The sequence below is a fragment of the Balaenoptera ricei genome, chromosome 8, assembly GCF_028023285.1.
Source record: "Balaenoptera ricei isolate mBalRic1 chromosome 8, mBalRic1.hap2, whole genome shotgun sequence".
Classification (NCBI taxonomy): Eukaryota; Metazoa; Chordata; class Mammalia; order Artiodactyla; family Balaenopteridae; genus Balaenoptera; species Balaenoptera ricei.
In genome coordinates this window covers 100,487,885-100,510,409 of record NC_082646.1, presented here as the reverse complement: position 1 = coordinate 100,510,409, position 22,525 = coordinate 100,487,885, and the positions used below count along the sequence as shown (strand labels likewise).

Here is a 22,525-nt window from a genome sequence, read left to right as displayed (position 1 = left end):
TTTTTTTCCACTCATTACGTAAACCTGACATAAGATGAACATCCTAGGATTCAACTACCTTGTCTGTAGAAGGTGTCTCTTTTAGCTGTTGATGTCGTATTGCTCTGCGGTTGTCTGCTGCTCCTCACCCCCTTAAGTCTCTATTAAGGAGGAAGATGGAAAGCTGGAAAGGAGGATGGAAAGATGGAAAGGAGGAGCTGTTAGCATCTGCAGACTATCTGCAGCTACTTTGATAAGGAGAAAATTGCAGGAATTCTTTATTTCCACAGTAAAGTGACTTTTTCAGTGACTCTCTGAGGAAAAGTCTAAGATGGCTTCAGTGTGCATGGCTTTCCGTGAAGCTGCTAGAACCCAGGCAGTTAGTGTCTTATACATGTTATTTCTTAGGTGAATTACGTTTTTTGGTGTTAACATGCACAGAAAACTTAATTGGCAGATACCTGAGTTTATAACAAAAGGAGGCTCCACAGACAAACCTGAGGCAGGGGCTGTCAGGAAAGTTAAGGAGGCAGGGAGGGGACCGTTCCAGAGCTGCCTGCCTCTGCTCTGCTGCAGCAGGATAGGGCTAGGCAGGTGCATCTGAGGAAGGGCTAGTCTTAGGAAAACTGCATTATGCCACTGGGAAAAGTTTGACAGTGGTTCATTTTTGTCCCAGAGACTTAAAGTTTGCTGTGTTTTCGAAAAGTTGCTAGATTGTAAATCTGTGTTGTAGCCTTTTTATTCTCATTAATTCTCCACCCTCACCCACCTGCCTTTCCATTATCTAGTAAAAAGTTTGCCACACATTGTCAGTGTAGTTCAGATTTCTTGCTCTCCTTCTACCTGTGTTGCCTAGGTTCTACTTGGAAGTCTTTTCCTCAGTGTTTTTTCTCTCTTCTTTTTCTGATAATTAATCTACTATTCAAGTGGTGGTTTCTTCTTTGTTCTCTCTACTATTGCTGTTTTCACGTGTATCCCCCTGTCATCTCCTCCATTGCCTTCTGGATCTCTACTACATTTTCTGCGTTTTCACCTCCATTGCAGAGAACAGAGCCCCTGTAAAGTGTGAGTGAGGGGCTCAGATGCAGACCCGTTCTCTGCCACAGGGTTCGGCATTGCTCTCTTAGACACCAGGCTCCATGGTAGGCCGTAGGATCCACCCCTCTTTTCTGGTTTCCTAATTGCCCATCCGTTTATTAATGCTCACTTGGGCTGGCATGCAATTGGATTAGACATCTCTTATCTGAGGAAATGTTCAGTGTCTGAATGAGTTGAGTGAGATCTGAATCTTTTTGGAGCTCTGTAGTATTGCCTGTATCTAGAACAATTCCTCTTTGGGACCAGCCTTCTGCCAGTGTGCACGGTCATTGCTGGAGTGGATATGAGGCACCCTTATCTGCTGGCTGATCTCTTGCTTTGGATGTTGCAGGGTTAAATGCAATGCAGTTACAGAATTTGGCTGCACTAGCTGCTGCAGCTAGTGCAGCTCAGAACACACCAAGTGGTACCAATGCTCTCACTACATCCAGCAGTCCCCTCAGCGTACTCACCAGTTCAGGTAAGCATGTATAATAGGGGCCAGTGTGCCCTTGTGTGCCTCGGGCAGAAGCCCAAGAGAGGAGCGTGTCATTCTGGAGAGTAGTTAACACCCATTTCCAACGGGGTCAGATCACGTACAGTAAATTTTCAAATGGCATTTTTTTTTTTAATTAATTAATTTATTTTTGGCTGTGTTGGGTCTTTGTTGCTGCACTCCAGCTTTCTCTAGTTGCGGTGAGTGGGGGCTACTCTTCATTGCGGTGCACAGGCCTCTCATTGCGGTGGCTTCTCTTGTTGCGGAGCACGGGCTCTAGGTGCACAGGCTTCAGTAGTTGTGGCACGCGGGCTCAGTAGTTGTGGCTCGCGGGCTCTAGAGCGCCGGCTCAGTAGTTGTGGTGCACGGGCTTAGTTGCTCCGCGGCATGTGGGATCTTCCTGGACCAGGGCTCGAACCCATGTCCCCTGAATTGGCAGGCGGATTCTTAACCGCTGCGCCACTAGGGAAGCCCTCAGATGTCATCTTCTGACTTAAGAGAAATCTCGTAGTTTTTAGTTTGTTGTAATCATCGCTTGCTTCTATGTCCTGCAGGGACAGTTATCAAAATCAGCAGCTGGGGGGAAAAAATCAGTAACTGAAAAACCTCTTTATAAAGAGAATACTTGAGTAACATAACTTGTGCTTTGGTTCCTGTTGACCTGAGAAGGTAAGTGTTGGTCTGAGTTTAACTCCTGGATGTCTGACAGCAGGGTCCTCACCCAGCTCCAGCAGCAGCAGCTCTGTCAATCCCATCGCCTCCCTTGGAGCCCTACAGACACTAGCTGGAGCAACAGCAGGCCTCAACGTCAGCTCTTTGGCAGGTGAGGGCCAGTCCCTGGATGTCATCGAGCCATTCTTTGTGCAGATAGCACATTTTAAACAATTCTGGTAGGGGTGCCGTTAGAATGAATGATTGGGGTGGCCCAGTGAAGTTAGAAGTGATCATGGGAGTTTGAGTCAGACCTGAGTTAAATCCCATCTCTGCCCCTTAACTACCTATAACTGAAGACCACCTTTCTAAGGTCATTTTCTCATCTGTGAAGTGGGAATAGAATACTTTGAGGGTTATTAAGTTAAATGAGAACATAGGTAAAGTGCTGAGCACATTACTTAGTACAGTGTCTGGCAACTAGTACGTGCTCAATAAATGTTAGCAGCTATTTTGATGATAGGATTTGCCCACATCTTGTCATAGACCATATGTATCCCTTTTAGTCCCCAGTCCTGGGGCTCTTATTTTACCACGTTCCAGCTCTTTGTGAGAAGATGGCAGCAAAGCCAAAGAAAAAAAAATGGGGCAAGTTGTATAAGTGGTATCACTTCTTGCACAGGTTGGAAGAAGATAATGGGGAGAGCCGCACCTAGGTGTGGCATTTTTAAATGTCCCTATTAGCCACAAGGCCTGGTGAGTGTCCCAAAATCTGACCAGTCAGAGGAATATTCCTCCTCAGGGAGAAGCTAAGAAGGAGATGAAAGGGCGTACTTTGGAGTTTGTCTTTGGCATCGCTTGAGTCTTTCCAATCTGTTAATCCTGCTCTTCCCCCCACCCTCACCCCCAACCAAGGGATGGCTGCTTTAAATGGTGGGCTGGGCAGCAGTGGCCTTTCTAATGGCACTGGGAGCACCATGGAGGCCCTCACGCAGGCCTACTCGGGGATCCAGCAATATGCTGCAGCGGCGCTCCCCACTCTGTACAACCAGAACTTGTTGACACAGCAGAGTATTGGCGCTGCTGGAAGCCAGAAGGAAGGTGAGTGCCAAGGGAAACTGGAGTCAGGGACAGGGGTGGGTGCTCCATCTGACCAGCACTGAAAAGCAGGGCAAAGCCCAGGAGAGCCATGTAGGTGGTCAGGCCAACACTTCTCTTTTTTTTTTTAAACACTTCTCTTTGGCAGTGTCAAGGGTAGACTGAGAAACTGTGATCTGCTTTCTGGATGTAGCTCAGGTCAGAACCTCTGTATTCTCTCCTGAGATGGGGCTGCAGTTTTTAGATGAAGAAACATACTGGCTTTATTGTGTCTGACACCATTTGGCAGTCTGCAGTCTGTTTTTTTGTTTGTTTTTGTTTTTTACTGGGGTATAGTTGCTTTACAATGTTGTGCTAGCTCCTGCTGCACAGCGAAGTGAACCAGCCATATGTAAACACATATCCCCTCCCTTGTGGATTTCCCTCCCATCCAGGTCACCACAGAGCACCAAGTAGAGTTCCCTGTGCTGTACAGCAGGTCCTCACTAGTTATCTGTTTCATACCAAGCAGCGTACATATGTCAATCCGAATCTCCCATTTCATGCCACACCCCCGCCTCCCCCCCAACCGTGTCCTCACATTTGTTCTCTACATTTTGTCTCTATTTCTGCTTTGCAAATAGGTTCATCTGTACCATTTTTCTAGATTCCACATATATGTGTTGATATATGATATTTGTTTTTCTCTTTCCGGCTTACTTCACAAATATATGGAACACTTCACGAATTTGCGTGCCATCCTTGCCCAGGGGCCATGCTAATCTTCTCTGTATCATTCCAGTTTTAGTATACGTGTTGCTGAAGCGAGCACTGGCAGTCTGTCTTTGTTAGGAAGTCTTCTCTCTGGATTATAAATTGTCAGAGGATATCTTCTGTCTAGGTGTCCCTTTTAGCTCTGTCGTTTGGCATTTCCCTCACTTTCTGATCTATGCTTTTCCTAATTGGGGACAAACTGAAAGGTGATGAGACAGGAAGAGTTATGGCCCAGGGGTTGATGGAGTGGGAGGTATGTGCTTTGACATAAATGGTATTAAATTCAGGAGAGGCTTTTTAAGCAGAAAGAGGCCTGAAAGTGGTTTGTATGAATAGAAGGTGCTGCCAACATCTCTGTGCTCATATATGACTGGGTTTTCATAACCAGGAGCTGGCAAGATTTAAGCACGAATGTAGGAAAAAGACAAGTATCCTCTCTTGCTTTAGCAGCAAGGAGCCTTAGTGCAGTGCATCCTTACCAGCTCTAACTTGGACATTTATGTGCCCTAGGATGTGGTAGTGGGGGAACTGATGGAACTCTGGAGACAGACAATAAACAGAAGCATGAGGTGTTCCAAATGGTGCTCTGAAGAATGATGAGCAGGAAGGAGGAGTAGAGAGTGCCAGAAAGATAGCATTTTATATAGAGAAGGCGGTCTCTCTAAGTTGACGTTTAAGTAAAGACCTTAAGGAAGGAAGGAAGGAAGGAAGCAAGCCATGCATATATCTAGAGGAAGAAGAGTAATGGGGCAGAGGAACAGCAAGTGCAGAGACCCTGAGGCAGCAGTGTTCTGTATGTGTTTGACAACAGCAGGGAGGCCAGGGTGGCTGGAGACTGGCTGGACTGCGATTGTAATAAAACTCTTTTTTGAAGATGTGCCACATACATACAGTGGAGTATTACTCAGCCATAAAAAGAATGAAATAATGCCATTTGTAGCAACATGGATGGGCCTAGAGACTATCATACTAAGTGAAGTAAGTGAGGCAGAGAAGGACAAGTATCATATGATATCACTAATATGTGGAATCTAAAAAAATGGTACAAATGAACTTATTTACAAAACAGAAAGAGTCATAGATGTAGAAAACAAACTTTATGGTTACCAGGGGGAAAGGGGGTGGGGAGGGATAATTTGGGAGATTGTGATTGACGTATACGTACTATATATAAAATTGATAACTAATAAGGACCTACTGTACAGCACGGGGAACTCTACTCAGTACCCTGTAATGACCTATATGGGAAAAGAATCTAAAAAAGAGTGGATATATGTATATATATATATATAACTGATTCTCTTTGCTGTACAGCAGAAACTAACACAACATTGTAAATCAACTATACTCCAATAAAAATTTTTTAAAAAACCTCTTCTTTGGTCAGGAAATCACTGAGTGTAAATGGTTGAAGAGGAAAGCGTATTCTAGGTTTGAGCTTAGTTGTTTATCATAGGCACATTTTAAAAATATGTTTTTACTGAGGCACAATTTACGTATGGTAAAATTCACCCTTTTGGGAATATAGCTCTGTGAGCTCTGACGAACACACGTAGTCACGTAACTGCCGCCACAGATGTAGAACATTTCTATCACCCCTAGACATTCCCTCATGTCTCTTTGTAGTAGGTCCCTGCCCCACCTGCCTCTGGCAGTTACCAATCTCTTTGCTGTCCCTATAGTTTCTAGGCACAATTTTGAAACCTGTTTTATTTATAAGCTCTACCTCCTTTTCTGTTGTTCCTCTACAACCCTGTAGTCTCTGGTTTTATTGCACCACACGCAAATCTGCCTACTTACTGTCCCAGCACACCATCCTCCCACAAGGTCGAATTCTGACCTCTGTCAATGAGACAGAGCTTGAGAATGGTGAACGGGAAAGAGGGCAGGAACCTGTTTCAGTGATCGCGCTTCAGCTCCCTGCTTTGTATTTAGAGAATCTGTTTAGTTCTCCAGGTGAATTTCTGTTTGTTGGGATGCTGAGAGTTTTAGCACAGGTGGAAATGAGAGTCAGTTGGTGCAGAGGATGAGTGTGCTTGACACTGACCTGTTCAATCAATGGGGATTTTGAAGGTCCAGAAGGAGCCAATCTGTTCATCTACCACCTGCCCCAGGAGTTTGGAGACCAGGACCTGCTGCAGATGTTTATGCCCTTTGGGAATGTCGTGTCTGCCAAGGTTTTCATAGACAAGCAGACAAACCTGAGCAAGTGTTTTGGTATGTTGGTGTTTCTTCTGGTGTCGGGAGGGTTAAGTATTTTTACCAGTTAGAAAGAGAAGGGGCTGATAGCAGAAAGAGCTGAGTTTGAGTTTATAGTTTAACTTAGCCCGTGGCAGGTTACATTACCTCTTTTTGAGCCTCAGTTTTTTCATTTCTGGAGTGGGAATGATGATTTCTACCCACACTGTCACTCCAGAGGTAAAAATAATGTATGGAAAATGGCTTGGCCAAAAAAACTTTAAGGTACTGTGTAGATGTCAACTGCTACTGTTAGCAACCTGATTTATTTCATGTGATATAATTTCAAGAATTCTTGTCCCTGCTGAGAAAAATTGGGATTTGAGACTAAGCTCATAAGGTATCTCTTGCATAAGGAGGATTGAGAACCTTCCTGCTTCGTTATGCCCCTCACCTAGGTTTCTGCTTGGACACACAGGTTTTGTAAGTTACGACAATCCTGTTTCGGCTCAAGCTGCCATCCAGTCCATGAACGGCTTTCAGATTGGCATGAAGCGGCTTAAAGTGCAGCTCAAACGTTCGAAGAATGACAGCAAGCCCTACTGAGCGTGCTCCCCTCTGAGACTGGAGTGAGAGGGTCTTCTGGTAAGTGGGGGAGGAGCACCCTTAATGATTCGAAGCCCTAAGGCTGTGTGTTGACAGCCCTGGACCCTGATCCCTGCCACTCTCGCAGGCACAGCTTGCCCTGAAGACTCGGCTACTGCCTTCTGTGGGAATTTCGCTTCGTACAGAGGACAAGTTTGTGCTTTGGTTTCCAGTGTTTTACTTTGGAGTTTAGGTGCCATATCCTGAGTTTTTTTTCTTTATTTAAAAGTTTGCTGTGTTTGTAACCAGTGTGTTGAGAAGGACCAACATCAAACTGCCCTGGGGGAGGAGGGGGAATGGAGAAACATTAAAAAAGAAGATCAGAATTTGCCCCAAACTACCCAAAGAGAGAGGACTGAGTGAAACAAAAAATTGACCCCCAGAATCTTCCTGAGCGCGAGAGTGGGTGAAATGAGAACTGACATCCAAGAGCTTTTGGGGGGCGGAGGAGGTGGGGTTGGCTTTGGAGAGTGAGAGTGACTTGACACCCAGCAGCCCTGGGAGCTGGAGGCTGAAACTCCTCCATAGCTGCCTTCTGTGGAAATACTGAGTTCTTGCCACCTATTTTTTAGATTCTTGTCTGGGATTTCTGCCCCTCTTTCCTAAGAAGGGGCTAACAATTCTCTGGAAATAAAGCACCTGTTAAATTAGCCTGATATGTGCAAAAAGCAGGGATATATCACCCATTACCAGCTTTCCCAGCCAGCCACTGGTGTTGGATTGGCCCTGCCCTCCTGGCTGGTGGCTGTTAGGAAGCAGCAGCCGGTCAAAGAGGTCGTTTTTAGTTTACTTCAACACCAAACTATTAGACCGTGGCCCATTTCTACCAGGTCCCTTTAAAGAAGGCCTCTGGGGAAGACACTGTCTGGTCTCTTCTTTATAGTTGACCACAGTGAGGAATGTCTCTTCCATCCCCAGCCACAGGTTTCTCACGAGGGTAGATCCAAGAAGGGCTTACAGCATCTAGTTGAAGGGAGCATCTCTCCTGAGCAGACTGACCAAAAGCCATCACGCTGGGGGAGGAGGAGCCTGCTTCTTGGTGTACCTGAATCGTAAGGTCCCGTTAAGCCAGTGCTGCGTTTGCCAGTGGCCAGCGCTCAGCCCTTAAAAGGGTTAAGAAATCCATGTTTGCCTCCTTGGTTGAGATGTCCCAGATGTAGTGTCAAAACGGAGGCAGGCCCCTCTTCTGCCCGCTCCAGCCCCATCTTCTGCTCTTGGCGACAGAGGAGACAACAGGACGTTTACAACCTCCATATGGATTTAGTGTTCATTTACCTCAGCATCACCGTGTTCGTTTTTGTCCTCGTGCTTACAGTTAGCTCCCTGCTGCCTCCCCCAGGTCTCACTGCAGCCCTTGCCTGTGACCCACACAGCCTCTGGGCTCTGCCTCTGCTCCCAGAAGTGCTGCGGGGGCGGAGAGCCAGAAAGAACACGCTGTTGGGAATGTGTACCTGGGCAGAGGTGGCCCTGTTAAGATACGATCTTAGCCAAGGCCAGGGGCCGGGTCCCTGGGATCTTAAACCTCACAAACATCAGTCCTGACCCCTAGCAGCAGAGGTGAGATTAAAGGGGTTGGTTGGCTATTAAGTCAGATGGGGGCTCTCTCCTTGTCATGCTGTCCATTTGGGCCACAGACAAGGATTGACTGTCTTGCTGTTGTGCAGGTAGTTGGTGGTGTTGGATTATCCCATTGAAGCTGGGACAGCTGTTCCCTTCTCATAGTGATAACTTGGGTCTGTTGTCCTCTAAGAAACGTGAAACGTACTTCTTAAGCTGAACCACGTAAACTTGAATTCCACGCACTGGGAGAAATGTGTCCTGTGTTTCAAGGATAAAACTGTTCCAAAGGCTTCTAGGGTCATGATGGGATTTTTTAAATAAATGCAAAAAATAAAAATAAAAAAGAAAAAAGACAACAAAAAAAGAAAAAAATGCTAGGTTGGGGAGGCGCTGTTCTGAATCCCAACCAGCTGGAACCAAGAATGTCGTTTCTATTTTTATAGAAGTTTTATACAGCTCCGGGGTGGAGAATATTTATTACCTAAATTATATCTCTGGAAAAGGCCAGGATTTTGTAGAATCCAGAATGTGATTGTTGTACACACAGGGTGCTGTGTATGATTGAAACTACTGACTTTCTGTGGCCGTTTGCAGCCCAGCTAATCTGCCAGAGGGGGAAGGAGTTAATGCTGTGAATTGGCGGAGGAGAGAGCTGTGCTCCCCAGGGTGCTGCCGGTGCTGTGATCGCTAATCTGTTCTGTCTCCCTCCTTGGCCATTGTGGGGCTTTCCAAAGCCCAGAACTCCACTCTTCTTCCCACTTTCTTCCCTTTCTCTCCCTCCTCTCCCAGTTCACTATTATTTGTACACGATTTGCCCTGGGCTCCAGGACCTTATGAAACCCCTTCCCTATTGACATGAAAGGTAAAGGTGTAATCAGCCCACTTTGATACCACACTCTGAGGTTTTCATACCTGCTTGTGGGTTCTTGTTTCTAAAAGGAGCGTGCACCTCAGCAGGGCCCGGGCTGCCACAGCGGCCAGCTGGTGAGCCCAGGCGCTTCCCTCTGTTCTCTTGTCCCCTGCCCAGCGAATTCCCACAGCAGTGCCGCCCTTGAGCACAGTTCTCTCCCTAGGCCAAAGATGGTTTTGTGAAGAAGCTGCTTCCCTACAAGTCTCACAGTGTGAAAGCGTCAGCTCGGAGAGTGGAGACTCGCAGTCAAGTCTTAAGCAGCCCTTTTCTGTTGTGTGGGGGTCTCACGTGTATAAGTGTTTTCTGCTGTAGTTCTGTTTCTTACTTGGGTTTCATCATGAAAGTGATTTACCTTGAATGCAGCCAGACACTGTCTCCTGGGTCCAACATGAGTGGCCAGGGCCTGCGTGGAAGCTAAGAGCTTGGATTTCCGGGAACAAAGGGCCATCCCCGTAGGATTGAGGAGAAATCCTGGCCCTCTTCCCTAAAGAATTCTCCCCACCCCAGCCTGCAGCTTTGACTTTCTCCCTGAGTCTTGACCAGGAGTTGAGGGAGAGGCTGAGGCTCTGCTCCACCAGAGAGACCTTTTCGGATGTGTTTGGGCGCTTCTTGGGAAATCCAAGCCTTAGGTTCCCTCTGTCTCTGGCAGTTGGATGTTTTCTCGGTGTCCTCCATGTCCTTTTTTGACTTTTCCCTGTGTCCATTGTTAGCATGTGCGAAAGTTCCCTGTCATTACCCAGCCCCTACCCCGCCCGCCTCCTCATTTCAGGGCTGTACAACAGTGAGTGTTCCTGTTCTCTCTCTCTTTGTTTGGATGTATTGCTCTGTGTAACTCAGTGGGTCTCCCTCTTTCTGGTTTGTTTTTTTTTCTAGATTCCTGCCGTTTGTTCATCGTTGTGCCTAAAGCATGTCGATGTGGCGTCAAGTACATCGTCCAAATCCCTGTCTCTTCAGCTTCTCTGATGCTTGAACTCTCACCTTTGACCTTGTGTTGACCTTTGATGCTGACGTGTATTTTTATTATGTTTGTTTCTTTCTTTGTTTTTTCTTTTTTCTTTCCTTTTTTTTTTTCTTTTGTGCTGCCAAATTGGTTTTGCTAGAACGACTGCTGAAGGGGAAATATTTAAACTTGCATTTGAATATAAAAAAAAAATCTATTTTTCTAGAACTTCATAAGAACCACTTGATTTTGTGATTCCAATTCTTTGTAATTGTCTTCAGAGCAGCCCTACTAGCACATACCGCGTGGTGTTTGTATTTCTGTGAACACACAGCCAGTCTGTTTCTAGGCTTTGTTTCTCTGTGTGCTTAGTTTTAAAGACAACTTTGAAGTAAACAATGAAATAAAAGATGTCACTAAAACCTTTGAGGCTCCTGAGCACATTTTGCTGATATAGTTTGTGGGGCTTGAGGAGACCGCATGTGTTCCTATTTTTGTTTTTCTGAGTTCTCAACTGCAGAAAACACCTGAACCCTTTTTCCTTTTTGACCACCGGCTGCAGTTTGGGCCCCAGCCAGCCCTTTTTCTTTTGTGGTTCTTCCCTGGAGCAACCCTGCCGGGAGTCTGCAGATCCTTCTGGCCCCTTCCCCTCAGCCCTGCTGTGCCCACCTCCATGCTTCTTCCTACAGTCTCCACAGCAAAATGTGATGCTTTGATTTTTTTGTTTTTGTATTGTTTTTGTGTTTTTGTTTTGAATTTTTTCCTTTCCTACTAAGATTATGCCCAGAAAAAACAAGTTTTGCATGTTTCCTGCTGTTTCTTCACACCTTCGTATATATCACCTTCACCTCTCTGTTTTCTATAGTTTGTGCAGAAACTGACCGATTTAAAAGGGTTTCAAAGAAGCTGTTTTAAATTGTTGTGGGGTTAATTTTTTTTTTTCCAAGATTGTATTATTTTTATTTTGAAGTGGCAACTTTCTCCTCTATTGCCCTTAGAGCGTTTGCCTGTGCACTTAGACTGTCACCTCATATGGCCTCCGGGTCTCGGCGGGGCCTTCAGGAGGCCGGTTGCTCTGCTCAGAGGCGGGTGGGAAGAGGGTCCAGAGAGGCACAGGGGCAGAGGTAGAACTCAGAAGGCGGCTGTGGGCGGGCGAGAGGCTAGTGAGCACCCTCAGCGCCGAAGAAGGAGGGCGCTCTTAGCCACTCGCAGGAGGCCGTCTGCGCCCCAAGTGGCAGTACATCTGCAGCGCTTCTCCTAGGTGACAAGCACAATACTACAGTCTTCACACTGTTTACAGCCCTGGGCACCAGCCACCCCACACTGGCTCCTCACTGCAGCTCGGCTCTTGCTCAGCTAGTGGGGTGGGGGTTAGGGCGGGTTTGGTTTTGTTTTTGTTTTTGTTTTGTTTTGTTTTGTTTTAATTGGGTGAAGAGCCAAATAGCTACTGTCCCTGGGTGCCAGGCAAGCCAGTTCCTTGGTTCCCTGAGGGGAACTTGCCCTCCTCTCTTGTGGCACCATCCAGCCTCAGGATCTTAGGGACTTGAGTAAGAATGTGAAGGGCAGAGGGAGAGGTCAGAGGAGGTGAGAGGTCACAAGGTGGATCTGTGGAGGTAAGAGGTTGCAGAGGGAGGAGTTTGGGATAGATCCCACCCAGGCCTAAGCTGCTGGTGGGTGAGAGAGCTGCGAAGTAGGATTTCCAGGGAAGGATGGAGAGGGGTAGCCGAGGGACTCGGGGGCGGGGGGTGGGAAGGTAGAAGCACTGTTAGCGTCCTCCATGCTGGGGTTGATAAAGGAAGGGATCTCAGCAGAGTTTCTGCTCTGGGACCTGGCAGGTTGCCTAGTATTATGCTTGAAGCCACTCTTACTAGAAGGAAAGGGCGGCCAGGTGGAGGCCCAGCGTACGGTAGGCTGCTTAATTTCTTCGAAGGGGTGATTGGATGGAAAGAGGCCAGGAACCCCAGCCTGAGCGAGACTGCCGTGCACCCCACAGTCTGACTGCACAGAGCTGCCTCTGTTGGCAGAAGGCGCTGAGGCTCCCCTTCCTGTGTGTTCAGAACCCATGTTTGCCAATATATTTTGCTTTCAATTCCAAGAGGAGCTCTGGGAAAACCTGTGGATAAAACCAAATGCCAAACGTTGGACGTTGTTTCCTTTTCCTTTTCTCTCTCTGATTGTTTTAATTGTTCTGTGGTGGTTTTAATGGATTTGAGACCCTGGAGCGGCAGCTGCCTTTCTGATTTCCAGCTGCTTTTTGTGAATAATTTAAAAAGAAAAAAAAAAAAGAAACTTTACATTTTGGAGACAAACCTGTGTGAGTTTTTTATTGGTACAAACGTTGTATTTAACACTAGGGGTTTTGTACAGTTTTTTGCCTTTTCTACTAGAAAACAATGTAAAGTGATTTCACAATGTGAAGAGAAAAAAATTGCCACTATGACCAAACGCACAGTCTGTTCTGCAGCAACAATGGGATTCAATCAACTCAAAGTCGTGATTCAGCCGTAGAAATGCTTTTTCTTTACCTTGTTTGAGCTTTTCCTTTCTTTTCTGTTTTGATTTGCAAAAGAAAATGTCTTTTTTGTGTGAACTTGTGTTGTACTATGTAGAAAATTATGGATTTTACTTTAATGGTTTAAAAAAAAAAAGGCAAGAAGAGCCCTTGTCGCTTTTCTGACCTGATCACAGAGTTTGTGTAGTGGATTAAAAAAGAAAAAAAATTGTTACCAGTTTGGAGCAAGGGAGTATGTGTCTAAAAGGAATCTCCTTCCTTTTCTGTGTGTTTTTCCTTTTGTCCCAATAGGGAACCTAAATCTGTTTTAATTGCACAGACACACGGACAAAAAGTCATTTTGTATCTGCCAAGTGTGGTACCTTCCTTTGTTTATTTGCTATTAAACTGTTTGAGAAGAACTGACGTTGTCTTCAGAGTTACTGATTGTTGGGGTAGGTGGCAGCCCTGGGGCTGGAGGGGTCGGCGGCATTCCTGAGGAAGGGGTGGGCGCCCCGGTGCGGCTTCATTTTGATGCACCTGTTAACATGCAGTGGAGCCACCCCAGGCTCCTGAAAGAACAGAATTTCTTCCAGAAAACTGCCTTCTCTGTCATCCTGCATTCTTCTCAGCATCCCCGCTAATAGGGAGGCGCTTTACAATTTTTTGGCAGCCTTCATTTTTGTGCTTCTTCTGTTGCCAGTAGTGGCTGCCGCCTTGCAGAGCTGGCCCAGACCTGTGAGTGCACGTCCCTTCCTGCTGTGGAGTTCCTGCACCTGGGGAGGCAGCCAGCGAGCACTGAGGCCCAGAGCGTGGGGCTCTTCCTCTCTAGGTCTTCAGCGCTCCAGGCCAAAGTGCTGCAGCTCCTTTCCCCTCATTTGGACCTCAGAACAGGGTCACAGAAGGGCATTTCTAAGACTTCTTGGGTTTACTACTCAGTAATTCTAGGTCACTCTCTGAGTGAGGCCCATACTTGGGCCTCCTCAAACCTCTGTGAACTGCAGATTCAGTCAGCCCCTGGGCCAGGAGTCCCAGGCCCTCTGGCTGAATTATAAGTTTGTCTGCTCCTTAGCTGCCACTGCCATCCTCATCCTCCGGGAGGCCAGTCTTTGTGAAGCTGGTGCCTGTCTAGGGGCATGCAACCAGCAATGGCCTGTGGGTGGGCCAGGCCTCAACCTTCTCATCAGAGTCGCTCTGTGGGGGGTGTGTCTGGAGTAGTATTTCCCAGTGGGGGTTGTACTGGGTACTAGCCCATGAAATGTTTATGCAGTAATTGTCCTAGCTAATGTTTATTGACTCTTCACCACCCTCCTAGTGCTGTGGGAAACACTCGATACACATTATATGCTCTAGTCTTTACAACGCCCCTGGGAGGGAGCTACGGTTTTCATCCCCATTTAGCAGATGAGCAAACTGAGGTTAAAAGAAATGGGGTTGTGGAATCCCGCAGTGGTCCAGTGGTTAAGACTCCGTGCTTCCACTGCAAGGGGCACGGTTTGATCCCTCTGGTCGGGGAACTGAGATAACCTGCATGCCTCATGGCATGGCCAAATAAATAAATAAAAATAATAAAAATACTTTATTTGAAAAAAAAAATCGGGTTGTATTTTTTAAAAAAAGCATTAATCCCACCCTCCCCCCCCAAAAATAACCAGAGTTACTATTTTTTTATGCCATAAATTTATTTACAAACGTATCTAGTATGTTGAGTTCAACAGTTTGATCCTTTTTTCAAAGAGAGTGCACCTCTTAAAATGCTCCTCTTCATATGTCTCATGGATTCCCCGCCCCCCATCCCCACACCGCCCCCCCCCACACCCAAGGGCTTGTGGGATCTTAGTCCCCAGACCAGGGATTGAGCCCCAGCCCCTCGGCAGTGAAAGCGCGGAGTCCTAGCCACTGGACCGCCAGGGAATTCCCTCATGGATTATTTTTTAAGCAGTTGGTGTCTTACTATAAAGAAAGGTGCAGTAAATCGAGATCCAAAGTACAAAGTCATCATAGCCAGTAACCGCCACTTGTCTTCCACTGAAAATGGCAAATTCTTCCCTGGACTCTCCTCTTAGTGGCTCCTACGGACCACAGAGGTAGTGAACCTCCAGATGCTCTATCCCAGGCGCAGAGACTGAAGGCAGAAGAAATGGCGGCAGCACACCAAGACCTCCTTCCCTCATGACCTTCCTTGTTCCCCTGTGTCCAAAGTTACTATTAGATTTCATTAAGTCTTTTTCCTACACACATTTTAAAAATAAGACTGGGAGCAAACTAAAAAGAAGAAATTGGGTTGCTCCTGGAAAGTGGTGTGCACTGAGAGTCAAACCAGGTCCTCCTGACTTCCAAGCCCTTTCTCTTAACTACTCCCAAGGAGAAGTAACTCGGTAAATGCGAATTAGTGTGCTTTAGTTAGCCTGCGCAGTCCCATCACACACTGTTTGCATGCTGTCCTCTAGGCTCTAGGGAAGGGACCTTTGAGGGCGCCTACAGCTCTGTGGCTCCCTCGGTGGTGCATCGTTTCAGCTTTGCCCTCAGAGCGGCTGTCTCGGTGCTAAAGGGGTAACTCAGCGCTCCAAGTTGTTGGTGTCAGCATGCCCCTGCAAGGTGCCACTTCCCATGAGGACTGGAGTGCTTCTTAAATGTCACTCCTGCCACGCAGTTCTTTCCTAGATCTGTTGCCACCGAAGCTATTCTTTACCCCGTGTTTATTTTAATTTTTTTTTTTTTTTGCATTGTGGTAAAAATACATATAGCAATTTTCTGTTTTAACCATTTTTAAGTAAACAGTTCAGTGACATTCAGTACATTCAGTGTTGTACAACCATCACCACCTAATGTTTTAAATCAACTTGAAATCCACCTTTTATAACTTCACCTCATTCTGACCATTAGTATTTGTGAAGTTACAAGTTTGGTGTCCTAATTGTAAAATACACATTATTTTAAAATACACATTGGGGCTTCCCTGGTGGCACAGTGGTTAGGAATCCGCCTGCCAATGCAGGGGACACGGGTTCGAGCCCTGGTCTGGGAAGATCCCACATGCCGCAGAGCAACTGGGCCCGTGCGCCACAGCTACTGAGCCCGCGTGCCACAACTAGTGAAGCCCACACGCCTAGAGCCTGTGCTCTGCAACAAGAGAAGCCACCGCAATGAGATGCTCACGCACCACAATGAAGAGTAGACCCCGCTCACTGCAGCTAGAGAAAGCCCGTGCACAGCAACGAAGACCAAACGCAGCCAAAGATAAATAAATAAACATTTTAAAAATGTAAAATAAAATACACATTAAGGGACTTCCCTGATGGTTCAGTGGTTAAGACTCCACACTTCCACTGCAGGGGGCATGGGTTCGATCCCTGGTTGGGGAACTAAGATCCCGCATGCCGAGCGGTGCAGCCAAAATAAAATAAAATACACATTAACCTGCATAACCATCAGTATGTATAAAATGTCCATGGGGTGGCTTCTCAAAGAGATCTGTTTCACACTTTGGGGAATTGAGTCAGGGTGGAGAGTCAGGGGCTTCCCCATGGACTCCCTTCCCGTATCTGTTTCCTCTATGAGTAGAGGGTGGTTGAACCAGAAATTGTCTCCCACTTAGCACAGATGTTCTGTAACTCACAATTGAGGTGGTAGATCTTCGTCTTAGGACTCCTGTATTCCTGAGATAGAACTTGATATAAAAATAGAATGAGGACTTCCCTGGGGGTCCAGCGGTTAAGACTGTGCGCTTCCAATGCCGGGGACGCAGGCTCGATCCCTGGCCAGGGAACTAAAATCCCACATGCTGTGTGGTGCGGCCAGAAAAAAAAAAAAAAGGATGTTAAGTACAATTTGAATATCTTCCAGTTTAACATCATACTTAAAGGCTGTTGTTTCTCTTTAAAATTTACCAAAAAAGGGGACTATGCCAAAGATACTATTTTTAACCTCAAAAAAAATTTAGACTTGTGCATCTTTATAATCATATATCTGTGTCTTAATTAAACTATTTCTTCTAAAAACCCACATGCAGTCACCTTTTATTTTTGAATAGATTCCTTAGGCACCTAATTGCCACACTCCTGGTTCCCGGCTTACTGGCTTTCTCGGTCAGTACATGGCCTCCCTAACTCTCCCAGGTACTTTCCATGCTGTGCTCACCTGAGCATCTCAGTCCCTGATGAAGAAAAGCCATCGGGAAGGAAATGAAAGAGCAGGTTTGTTCCTTCACCTCTCGGAATGTCAAACTAATGTCTGATAACATTGTCCTTCCAGGAGGGATCATAGATGGCTTTTTCTTTTACCTTCTGCCTTTTTCAAGCTCTTTCCTTCTCTCTAGGGAGTCCTTTCCTACCCCCCCCCCCCCCCCCCCGCCACCATCTGGTGTTTAATTTCTTTTGCATACATTGGCTTTCTCTTTACTGGTAGAGGCTCCAGCTGTTGAGAGGACTGTTGTTCTTTTCAATCAAAGTCAGATCTTGGGATGGGGAAATGAACACATTTCAGCCGGGAACGGCTGTCCCGACACTCCTGCAGCCAAGTCTATAGGACCTTGGCCCTGCTTCCCTCCCCACACCCCCATCCCCCCATGCAGGGTCCCAGTGACCTGAGGCCTCCTGAGGTTTTGGGTGTTTTTATACTGTCTGATTGAGGTATAATTCACACATTATACAATTTGCCCACTTAAAGCATCCAGGTCTGGTTTTGAGTGTTGTGCAACCATCCCTACAACCTAATTTTAGAACATTTTCATCGTCCTAAAAAGAAACCCCATACTCATTAGCAGTCACTCCCCTTCCCCTCCTCATCCCCATTCCCAGCCCCTGGCAACCACTAATCTTTCTGCTCCGTAGCTTTGCCTGTTCTGGATTTGCCATATAAATGCAGTCATACTGTACGTGTCTTTTGCGTTTGGCCTTCACTTAGCCTTACCTCCTGCGGCATTTTCTTCTTCCCTCCCCATGCTTGGAAACTGCTCACAGCAGTAGCCTTGGACCACCTGCTCCTGCCATTTCTAGCGCTTTTGAGCTCGTCTCCTCGCACTCCAGCCGTGTTTGTGCAGCGCCCTGTCCCTTCTCCTTCTCCCAGCTCCTCCTGTTACCTGCCGTGTCATCTGCCTCACCCTGAGTCTGGCAGTCTTCTAGACCTACCTGCATCGTCCAGTACGATTACCCATTAGCCACTGTAGCTATTAATTAAAATTAAAAACTTCATCTCTCAGTTTCACCATGAAGCCACACGTGACTAGTGGCTATCATGTCGGACAGTGCAGGACAAAGAACATTTCCATCGTCACAGTCAGGTATGGTGGTTGGGACTGTTCTGGGGAGTTACTTTGCTTTTAAGAAAACAGAACAGCTACCATTTATGAGTTGTAGCCCCTGTACTCATCCACCCAGCAACTGGCAGCATAGGAAGGTGGAGACTGAGACAGAGACACTGCAGTTCTCTGTCACAGCTCTACTAGGAGAGTTGGATTTTCACCCTGGTCAACCTGACTCCAGTAACCCTGCAGAGCATATTCCTCTGGGAGTGAATGGTGGACCTTGGGGGCCCTGGTTTACATTCCACCTTTAGAGTGGAGCTTCATGAAGGCGGGGACCATGTACGTATTGTTCTTCACAGGAGCCTTAGGGGCTGGTAGATAATAAGCATCCAGGAGACGTTTAATGAGTGAGTAAATGAACAAATAAATATCAAAAGGTGACTGCTTTTGTCCAAGAGCTTCCGGACATGCTTTTTTCCCCAACTACATTACATTCGAGTTTTATTTAGAAATTTCTATCCACTCCAGAAAGGGAATAACTTATTTTCATGCCTGTTTATAGATACTAGCTACCAGCCAGTACCCAAATTCTCTGTAGGCCCCCAGTGGCTGTGAAACAAAGGATGGCCAAGTCCCTTAGAGCCACTTTACAAGAATCCTGCTAATACAGCTTCCTGCCCTGTGAGGAAATTGGTGGAGGGGAACCTACGTGTGGTCCTCCAGCCCTGGGAGTGCCACCGACCTGGTCATTCCTGAAGTGGAAAGTGCCCAGAGCCTGGAGCTTACATGACACAATGGCTTTTTTTTTAAAGTTATTTTAAGGTTTGAGGTTTTTTTTCCCCAAAACATAATGTTATAGACTAGGACTTAGCGTGTGGTGGGAAAAGCTTGGGTTTAGGAGTCTCTTAATCTGATTATAATACCAGCTGTGTGACCTTGGGCAGGTGACTTGATTCAGCCTCAGATTCCTCACCTGCCAAATGGAAATGAAAACACCCACCCAGCAGGGCCGGGAAGATGAGAGCGTGTCTCCAACGTTTAGCACACTGCCACCCTTGGCAGACATGCTCATTCAAGTCGCTAGCAACCCTAAGTACATCAGAGTTAACAGTGAGCATTTCCCCATCCCATAGCCCCTTGATAACTGTCAAACAGATGGGGGAGTACGCTTCCAGAATTTCTCTCTGTATACAAAAATATGTACACATATAATGATGTTTGCTAATAAAAATGAGATCATACCTTAATGTACAGAATGTTTGCATTTTTTTCAGTTACTTTGTCACGGGCACCCTTCCATCTGGACATGTACACTGGAATCTACCATTTTCACTTTTAGAGACTACATAGCATTTCATGGTTTCTCAACGACTGTCCTATTGGACACAGGTTATTTCTAGATTTTTCACTATTATAAACTGTAAGAGCCAATTCAAGGAAGGTTCAGGAGGTCCATTAGAGGGGCATTAGTGCAACATCTTGTTTTCAAAGCAAGTTCTTATTTTATCGTCTCATTTGGTTTTCACAGAAACTTTGACAGAAAGGTAAAGCTCCATTTACAACTAGGAAAACGAATTTGTCGAGAGGGATAGATGTCCCAAGGATCCCACTAATCGTGGCAGAAGGGGCCTGGGACTGTCCCCTCCAGTTACATTTGTTGTGTAGGGGCTATAAGTGCAGGTGCCTGCAGGGGCCAGGCAGGTGATGCAAGCATGTGAAAGAAGGCCAATCTAAGATGACAAGTGACAATTGGCTCAGTGTCAAGGCAAGAATAGCAAGAGGTGGGGACTGTGGGCGAACGAGAGACATTCTTGGTCTCGAGGCCAGACACCAACCACTTGACTGGTTGACATGCAGACTCATGGGCCCAGGGATTGCTTGAGCTTCCAGTCTTCAGCAGAAGCAGGAAATGCCGATTCTTATATGAAATCTCCCAGATAAAAAGTGTAGCCAACCAACTTGGAAATCATCAGCCCTTGCATGCCAGATTGTGAGCCCTGCTTCAGGCCCAAACTTCATTTTCTACTTTCGATTCTAAAACGGGGATCTAAAGTGTACCAGAAAAAAATAAAAATAAAATAAAATAATAAAGTGTACCAGGCCACGTAGCTGGTACCTGACACAGTGGGCACTTGGAACAAGCCCCCAGGCTCCTGCTGTCCCATCACCCTGTGAGGTTAAGTGGCCCAGAAGAGACTCATTTTGTGACTCGCCCTCCCGGTTCCGGGGGCCTTTTGTCAGCCTTCATTGCTGGGCTTTGGTGAGCAAGGCTTGATTCCGTTCACCTTTTCCTTAGCCTTCTTTGTATACATTTCTTCTGCTCACCCAGGCCAGAGCCTTGGACAGCATTCCCAGTGGGCTTGAGTGTGTCCAATGAAAATCACTATGATTCCTGAAGGCGGCTGTCCAGTTCCCCTTCACTTTTCTCCCTCTCCTCTTTTCCGGGACAGTATCATGGTTAAGAGTACGACCACTAGAGTCACACTGCTTGGGTTCAGTCCCTGCTCTGTCTCTAGGTCGCAGTGTGCTCTTGGGCAGGTGGCTTTACCTCTGCGTGCCTCCCAGTTATCTGTAAACTGGAAGAAATGCTCAGCTTAGGAAATGTTAGTTCTTACACTTCTGTTGGTCTCCTCTCACTTTGCCAGGAGCTGTGCAGGTGCTGGTGGTACAAAGACCACACCCTTGCCCTAAAGGAGCATGACCTTGACTTAACTGTGTGCAGTGGTCAGTAAATTGCTGACTCTGGGGCAGAGGAAACTGTCAAGTTTTTGAGTTTTGCAATCATTCGTGTTCCCAGGTACCCGTAAGGCTGTGGTTCCAGGTTCCTTTGGGATGCTGAGGCAGACTGCCCACCTCCCTTCCCTGCTGTCAAAGACTCGACTCAAACTCGTGACTGGACTATATCTGGTCTACAAATGGGAGAGAATCTGCTGGCTCTTCAGCACTTGCCCTGTGCGCCCAGCTTCCTTCCCCTCTGGAGGTTAACTTCAACCCAGGACCCACCTTCCCAGCTGAGAGGAAGATCCCAGCCAACTCTCCTGTGCCAGTGGCTCCCCGACTGTCCCCCGCTTTCCCAGCTTCCTGTGGTCCCGGTTCAAGAGCACTTCCCCTGGGGCGTCCCAGTATCCTTGTCGAGTCCCGAGGGCCTACTCCTGCATCCCCTCGACCTATGCTGAGCATGCACCCCCGCCCCACTCCCAGATTGCCCCACTCTGGACCCATTTTGCTCGCAGTAAACAGGAAGTCATCTCTGCCTCTACTCATTTTCCCCAGGATGAGGCAGACATGGCAGATCGGCTGTAAGCCTGGAGCGGTTGCTTTAAATTTCAAAATTAAACTTTCACTTCTCCCCTTTTTTTCCCCATTAATTTAACATATTTATTGAGTGGCCACTGTGTGCCAGGTCTTGCTCTGGAGACATAGTCAGTGATGAATGAGATGCAGTCCCTGCCCACACATCTGAGTGGGGGAAACAGACACTAAGCCAATAACCTCATTAATGAATATGATCAATCTTGTATCAGAATGGAATGTAATTCTCTATGAGTGTAATAAGCTGATCCACCCCAACTAGGACTTAACTGGGCAGAATGTCAGGGTAGGGAGGAGGAAAGGGACCACGAGGGGCAAAGGCCCTGGGGCAAACAGGTTGGCAGTTCCTCACAAGTTGAACACAGAGTTACCTATGACCCAGCAATTCCACTCCTAGGTATATACCCAAGAGATATGAAAACATATGTCCACATGAAAACTTGTACATGAATGTTTATAGCATCCTTATTCATAATAACCAAAAAGGGAAACAACCCAAATGTCCATTGACTAATGAATGGATAAACAAAATGGTGTATTGTACAATGAATACTATTCAGCCATAAAGAGGAATGAAGTTCTGATTCATGCTACAATATAGATGAACCTTAAAAACATTATGTTGAGTGAAAGAAACCAGTCACAAAAGGCCATATGTTGTATGATTCCATTTATATGAAATGTCCAGAATAGACAAGTCCATAGAAAGTAGATTGTGGTTGCAGGGTGTATTCGTTTGCTCAGGCTACCATAACACTGTGCAACAGACTGGAGGGCTTAAACAATAGAAATTTATTTTCTCACAGTTCTGGAGGCCAGAAGTCAGAGATCAAGGTGTTAAAAGGGTTGGTTTCATTCTGAGGCCTCTCTCCTTGGCTTGTTGGTGACCCTCTTTTTCCTCCTCTGTGTGTCTATATCCTGATCTCTTCTTATGACACTAGTCATATTGGATCAGGGCCCCCTCTAATGACCTCATTTTACCTTTTTAAAGATGGTGTCTCCAGGGAATTCCCTGGCGGTCCAGTAGTTAGGACTCCTCACTCTCACTGCAGAGGGCCCGGGTTCGATCCCTGGTCAGGGAACTAAAATCCCACAAGCCAGGTGGCACAGCCAAAAAAAGATGGTGTCTCCAATAAGTCACATTCCAAGGTTGGGGGGTGCGGTCTACATACCAACACCAACATATGAAC

The 22,525-nt window shown here is 46.5% G+C and overlaps 1 protein-coding gene, 1 non-coding gene and 1 pseudogene across 15 annotated transcripts in view; 1 reads left to right on the top strand and 2 right to left on the bottom strand.

The window, feature by feature from the left end:
- The window catches only part of CELF1 (CUGBP Elav-like family member 1), a 72,114-nt gene extending 58,914 nt beyond the window's left edge, over positions 1–13,200 (top strand). For 9 of the 14 annotated variants that reach the window (XM_059931592.1, XM_059931593.1, XM_059931590.1 and 6 more), the window contains 6 exons: positions 1,409–1,537; positions 2,262–2,375; positions 3,119–3,304; positions 6,128–6,271; positions 6,711–6,877; positions 10,221–13,200. In XM_059931592.1, coding sequence (XP_059787575.1) covers positions 1,409–1,537; positions 2,262–2,375; positions 3,119–3,304; positions 6,128–6,271; positions 6,711–6,838 — 701 coding nt within the window. In that variant the 3' untranslated portion in view covers positions 6,839–6,877; positions 10,221–13,200. Of the gene's footprint in view, positions 1–1,408; positions 1,538–2,261; positions 2,376–3,118; positions 3,305–6,127; positions 6,272–6,710; positions 6,878–6,965 lie in introns of all 14 variants that reach the window. The other 5 variants (XM_059931589.1, XM_059931584.1, XM_059931586.1 and 2 more) reach the window with 2 other exon arrangements.
- Positions 4,006–4,112, bottom strand: LOC132371188 (U6 spliceosomal RNA). The gene has a single exon (XR_009504809.1). It is a non-coding gene; the product is annotated as a U6 spliceosomal RNA (small nuclear RNA).
- A 1,505-nt stretch (positions 13,201–14,705) lies between the features above and the next one.
- LOC132370209 (cytochrome c oxidase subunit 7C, mitochondrial-like) lies at positions 14,706–17,913 on the bottom strand (annotated as a pseudogene).
- Positions 17,914–22,525: the final 4,612 nt, after the last annotated feature.